At 52.1% G+C, this 4,817-nt stretch overlaps 2 protein-coding genes across 2 annotated transcripts in view; one reads left to right on the top strand and one right to left on the bottom strand.

Moving 5' to 3' along the window:
- HSPB2 (heat shock 27kDa protein 2) lies at nucleotides 1-1,520 on the bottom strand. Its single transcript, XM_010292055.1, has 2 exons — nucleotides 1,382-1,520; nucleotides 1-524 (listed from the first exon to the last, which is right to left on the bottom strand). The coding sequence occupies exons 1-2, from the start codon at nucleotides 1,473-1,475 to the stop codon at nucleotides 73-75; spliced, it is 546 nt and encodes a 181-aa protein (XP_010290357.1). The 5' UTR covers nucleotides 1,476-1,520; the 3' UTR covers nucleotides 1-72.
- Nucleotides 1,521-3,394: 1,874 nt separating this feature from the next.
- The window catches only part of CRYAB (crystallin, alpha B), a 4,248-nt gene continuing 2,825 nt past the window's right edge, over nucleotides 3,395-4,817 (top strand). The window contains exon 1 of the mRNA XM_010292054.1: nucleotides 3,395-3,816. Within this exon, the coding sequence (XP_010290356.1) occupies nucleotides 3,619-3,816 (198 nt within the window). The 5' untranslated portion in view covers nucleotides 3,395-3,618. The remainder of the gene's footprint in view (nucleotides 3,817-4,817) is intronic.

Genomic DNA, 4,817 nt, shown 5'->3' with positions numbered 1-4,817 from the left:
AGGGGTCTGGCACCATGGATTCCTCATCCCTGTCCCCCCATCCCTCCCTGCTCAAGCCCAAATCTGAGGCCTTTAGGACTCTTCCTTCCCTTTTCCTTCCTCAGACTGTTCTTCTTTCCCCACTGGTTGCTCCTGTTGTGTTATCTTCACCTCGTTGACTCTGGCCTTCACCTCCTTCCCCATCCGGGGAGCCACAATGCTTAAGATGCCATCGTGGGACAACGTGGCTCTCACCAGCAAGGGGTCAACATCCAGAGGGAGGATGTAGGTCCTGGTGAACTCTCGGGAGATGAAGCCATGGCGGTCAGCCTTCTGTGGGTGCTGTCCCATCACCTCCAGCAGGTTGTCTACGGTGCGGACAGTGAGCTCATCTGGCAGGAAGTGACAGACATCCAGGAACACCTGGAATTTGTGCTCATTGAGGCTGATCTCAGAGGTGCCTCGATCCAGCTGCTTATTGATCCGAGGCCTGATGTAGTAGCCGTGGTACAGAGCAGGGGCTAAAATCTCACATGGGGACACACCTGAAAATGAGACTCAGTCAGGAGTGTGCTGTTTCCGGGGGAAGGAGTCGGTTGGCAGCAGATAGGGGAGGGTGACAGGAGGAGGCTGGGACCTGGCAAACACCTTGGTTTTGCCACCACATCAGCACTATATGGATGGAGCCTCCTGCGGCTCCTACCTCTGTGTCTCCAAAACACAGAGAGACCCAGATGCCTGCCAGCCACTGCCTCTCACCACACAGCTGGCAGCTGCCAGCCAACCCAAGGACATCCATCTTTCGCATGTCTGCTGGGTGCATAGGGAGGCACTGGGTGCTCTGCAGTGCAAAGCCCACAGCCAGGGATGGGCATGGAAAATGCTGATGGTGAAAAACTAAATGCCTTTTGTGTGCCATTGTCCAGGGGGCTTTCCTTGGAGCTTTTTGCCTTTTCACACTGTTGTGCTGGTGCTGAATGGTTCTGCTGCTGCCCACATTCCTTCCCCTTTGCCAGCTACTGCCCGGCTTTGTGCTGAACACCCCAGCTCAGCTTTTCTCCACTGCCCCCGGCTGCAAAAACTCCCCTCTCCCCCCTCCCTGGCACATTTTGCATTTGTATATGTTTGCACAGCATATGCATGAATGCCAGACCATTGGGGGCATGAGGGAGGGACAGGAGAAGCAGCAGTAGGCATGGATGGAGGAAGTGGACCTGAAGAGAGAGACCCTGGCTATTCCCTGGTCATTCCCCCCTGATTTGACCTGGGTTCTTACACTCAAAATTCCTTGGCTCCAGCTTCCCTGGCCTGCTCTGGAGCTCAATCTCCCCAGGGGGACTCCACCAGCCCTCCTGCACCAGAGGAGAGAAAGGTGCTGGGGGTACCCCATCTATTTTCTTACCTTCACCAAAGTTCTGGTCGTAGATCTTGCTAGGGTTGGCAAACTCGTACTCCGAACTCATGGGGTAGGCATGGGGGACAGTCCGTGCAGACATGGTGTGTTCGGGAAGGGGACCTTCCAGCACTCACTGCCTCTGAGAGTGAAAGCTGCAGATTGAAAGGTTTTAATTGGGTGAATTCCACAGGGAGGAGTGTGTGATAAAAAGATGGACGAAAATAGCCACGCGCACAGCCCCAGGATGCCTCGCCAGGGTGACGAGGGAAGCTTCTCACTGCATTCCAGAAGGGAGTGCAGGCACTGCCAGCAGTCAGGGACGCCTCAGGAAAATTCTGCACCTCTTTCCAGCTTTCAAGATCCCTTCCTTGAGCAGGGCGTGCAGAAGGCAAATGGGCATCCACGTACAGCAGGGAGGCACAAAGGTGTGCTGAGGAAGGCTGAAGTAGGAGAAAGCAGGGCAGACTCCAGGCTCTGCTGCCTGTGGTGCTCCCACAGGCAAGGGCCAGCAAGAAGGCTTATTGCAAGAAGGCTCAAGGAGTCCCTGACAGTGGTCCAGCTGGCCCTGAAACACCACGTGTGGACAGGGCAGTAGCTAATGCTGGGTGGTGCTTGATCAGGTCGTGCAAAGTCATGTGAAGTCACTATCACACCCATCGCCCTGCTATGAACTTAGGGCCCAAATCAGCCTCTCCTGTGCCCTACACAAAGGAGCTTGATTTTCCTAGAAGCTGAGCAGACAGCTCAAGCCTTTTGTTTCCATGAGTGGTGAAATGCTGCAGATAGTTAAGCAGGTCTAGACAGGATCCAGATCCCACTACTGACACCTCCACATCCCAAACTGTGCTGCTGCGAGCTGGCTGTCCAGACTGTCCCCTGGCCAGGGCTTTGACACAATGTAATGAGACCCGGAGAAATGCCTGTGCCAGAGATCACTAGTTAATCAGGGATCTGAAGGTGGCATAGAACTAGTTTTGTTGAAATAGGGGGTGGGGGGTGAGGGAGGGAAGTAGTGCCCAATTAAGCTCCTTGTCCCCTGAAACCAGAGATTTTCTTGAGTCCATGTCCCTGCAGTATGAGAGAGCAGGTGCGCTACTGTTGATATAATGGAGAATTAGAGAAGGTATTTATGGCCTGCATTTGCACAGACCAAATTCTTCTCCCTATTCTTGCAGGCAAGCTGAGAGGAAGAGGGTCAGACTGTAAAGCCAGTAATTGTATTTAAGTTGCGAGCTCTCAGAGGCAGAGAATAGCTATTGCCCTTTAAGGACAGTTGCTAGGCTGAAGCCATTCTTCCCATGATTTAGGTTCACAGGTGAGGCAGGAATTAAAATAAGTGTGTGAATTGAGATGTATTAGGAGCATAATTCTAGGAAATCATCTTAGTGGAGGGGCACAGGCAGACAGAGGTAGGTAGGTAGCTTGCATCCCTGAAAAGGTGTGCAGCACCATGGAGGCCATTGGCATGCCCAGTTTATCTCTGCTCACAGCCCTCTGGAGTACTCTGAGGTCACAGTGTCAGGCTCTTCTGGTCTTTCCAGCAAAGTGGTTTCTGTAATGGGCAAAGGACGAGAGGTTTTGGGCTGTAGCACTGTGGAGAAAGCCATCCTTCATTCACTCACACCAATGGGCATGCACTAAGGCAGCAGGGCTTAGTGGTCTGCAGGGAGCTGCACCCACCTCCTGGGATCTTTCCTGCCCCCTGACTAAAGCAGGCCTGTGGCTTCCTTTGCCTTAAGAAGAGGCAAAGGAACTCTCTAGTCTCTTCCTAGACTGGTGGGTGATGTGGGGAGCTGAAGTCTCAGTGCTGGCAGTGGCAACAATGGCCCCTTGTCATTTTCCCTGTGAGCCAAAGATAGGAGCTGCATTGATCCTGCTGGCACCCAAAGCAGCTGTGAACATCCGCCAAGCCTGCCTGTGACTCTGCAGATAAACAGCACGTGGGGAGCGGGGCGGGCGGCTGGGCAGTTTGGCTTCTTGCTGCCCCATTAGGCTCCTTTTCTTCTTCTCCCCTTCGCCCTCCTCCTCAGCAGTGTGTTCAAATCCCCCAGACAGCTACTGGGCACCACTGAAGGGACCAGCCCAGGACTGGGACAATAAAATCCCTGACACCACTGTTCAAGAGGCCTCAGCGGGGGGGGGGCAGGGGGAGGCCAGGCCAGCTGCATGGGTATAAAGCTGTCCCTAGCTCCCGACACAGCACTGCAGCACAGTTGTTTGCCAGGCTCCTCCAGCGCACTCCAATGGATATCACCATTCATAACCCCCTGATCCGCAGACCCCTGTTATCTTGGTTGGCACCGAGTCGTATCTTTGACCAGATTTTTGGAGAGCATCTGCAGGAGTCAGAGCTGCTCCCTGCTTCCCCCAGCTTCAGTCCCTTCCTGATGAGATCCCCCATTCTTCGGATGCCCAGTTGGCTAGAGACGGGACTCTCTGAGGTAATCTTCCCTTCTTAATGCTCTTTGTTATCACTGTGTGCACATCCTGATGGGTCTGGAGCTGGAGACCCATGAGAGCTGAGAACTTGAAAGTTGCTTGTAGGTGGTTATTAGGAAAAGGCTGGGAAGAGGGTGTTGTGTTTGTGCCTCCGCTCCTCTGCATTAGGCAAGAACCTCTGCAAGCTCTGTTAATCATTTGTGACTGAGAGTAAGTATTGCCGTAGTGATAGGAATAGAGGCAAACTGAGTTGAGTGTGTGTGGGAAATGACTGCAAGAGCTGATGAAAGAAAGGAGTAAGCCTAATTCCCCTGTCTGCTCTGCAAAACTTTCAATCCCACTACCTCCTGAGAAGCAAACAACACAGGGAGTGGTATCCTCATGTCAGGCAGTATGGGAGCTCCGGGTTGCTGAGGAAAAACAGGCTTAAAGAGTCACTACTGAGGAGAGCAGCTTTTTAAGAAAAACACAGGACCCAAAGGATCATGAAGCAGCCATCTGCTTGCTTCAGGGACTGAGCACACAGTTCAACCAACCTTGCCTGTTCTGTGAGTCAACTGTCTTATTTACAAGTAACTTGTAGAGCTATTCTAAGCCAAAATAGTGAGAGGAAAGTATTTTTTTAATCTTCCCTTGAGTGACCTGGGTCTGGCTGTCCACTGAAGCAGACATAATAAGCACCACAGATAATAACATCTGACTATCTCAGTGGAGAAATCTTCACAAATAATGTAGAAGGAGGAGGAGGAAGCATTCAGATTCCCAGGTCAAACTGCAGAAACCAGTAAGCCTAGAGCTGGCACAGAGGTTGCTTCCACGTCCCAGAACAGAGCTCCAGGAGGCTCGTGTGCTTGCTGACTATGAATACAGCAGGAAGGCAGAGACAGCCAGCTCATATAGCAAAGTCCCACAAATATGTCCAAGAGAGGCAGAAAATGCAAACTCAACCTCAGGAAACAGTAAAAAGCAATATTTGTTAGAGGTGATAAAGTGCAAAATGGAA

This window comes from Phaethon lepturus, unplaced genomic scaffold (genome assembly GCF_000687285.1).
Source record: "Phaethon lepturus isolate BGI_N335 unplaced genomic scaffold, ASM68728v1 scaffold55137, whole genome shotgun sequence".
Lineage (NCBI taxonomy): Eukaryota > Metazoa > Chordata > Aves > Phaethontiformes > Phaethontidae > Phaethon > Phaethon lepturus.
This window is presented reverse-complemented; position numbering and strand designations above follow the sequence as displayed.

Excerpts from the sequence above, each read along its gene's own strand:
- HSPB2 (XM_010292055.1), bottom strand. The coding sequence starts at position 1,475 with ATGTCTGCACGGACTGTCCCCCATGCCTACCCCATGAGTTCGGAGTAC. Across the intron at positions 525-1,381 it reads CGACCAGAACTTTGGTGAAG|GTGTGTCCCCATGTGAGATT; the intron begins GTAAGAAAATAG and ends TCTCATTTTCAG.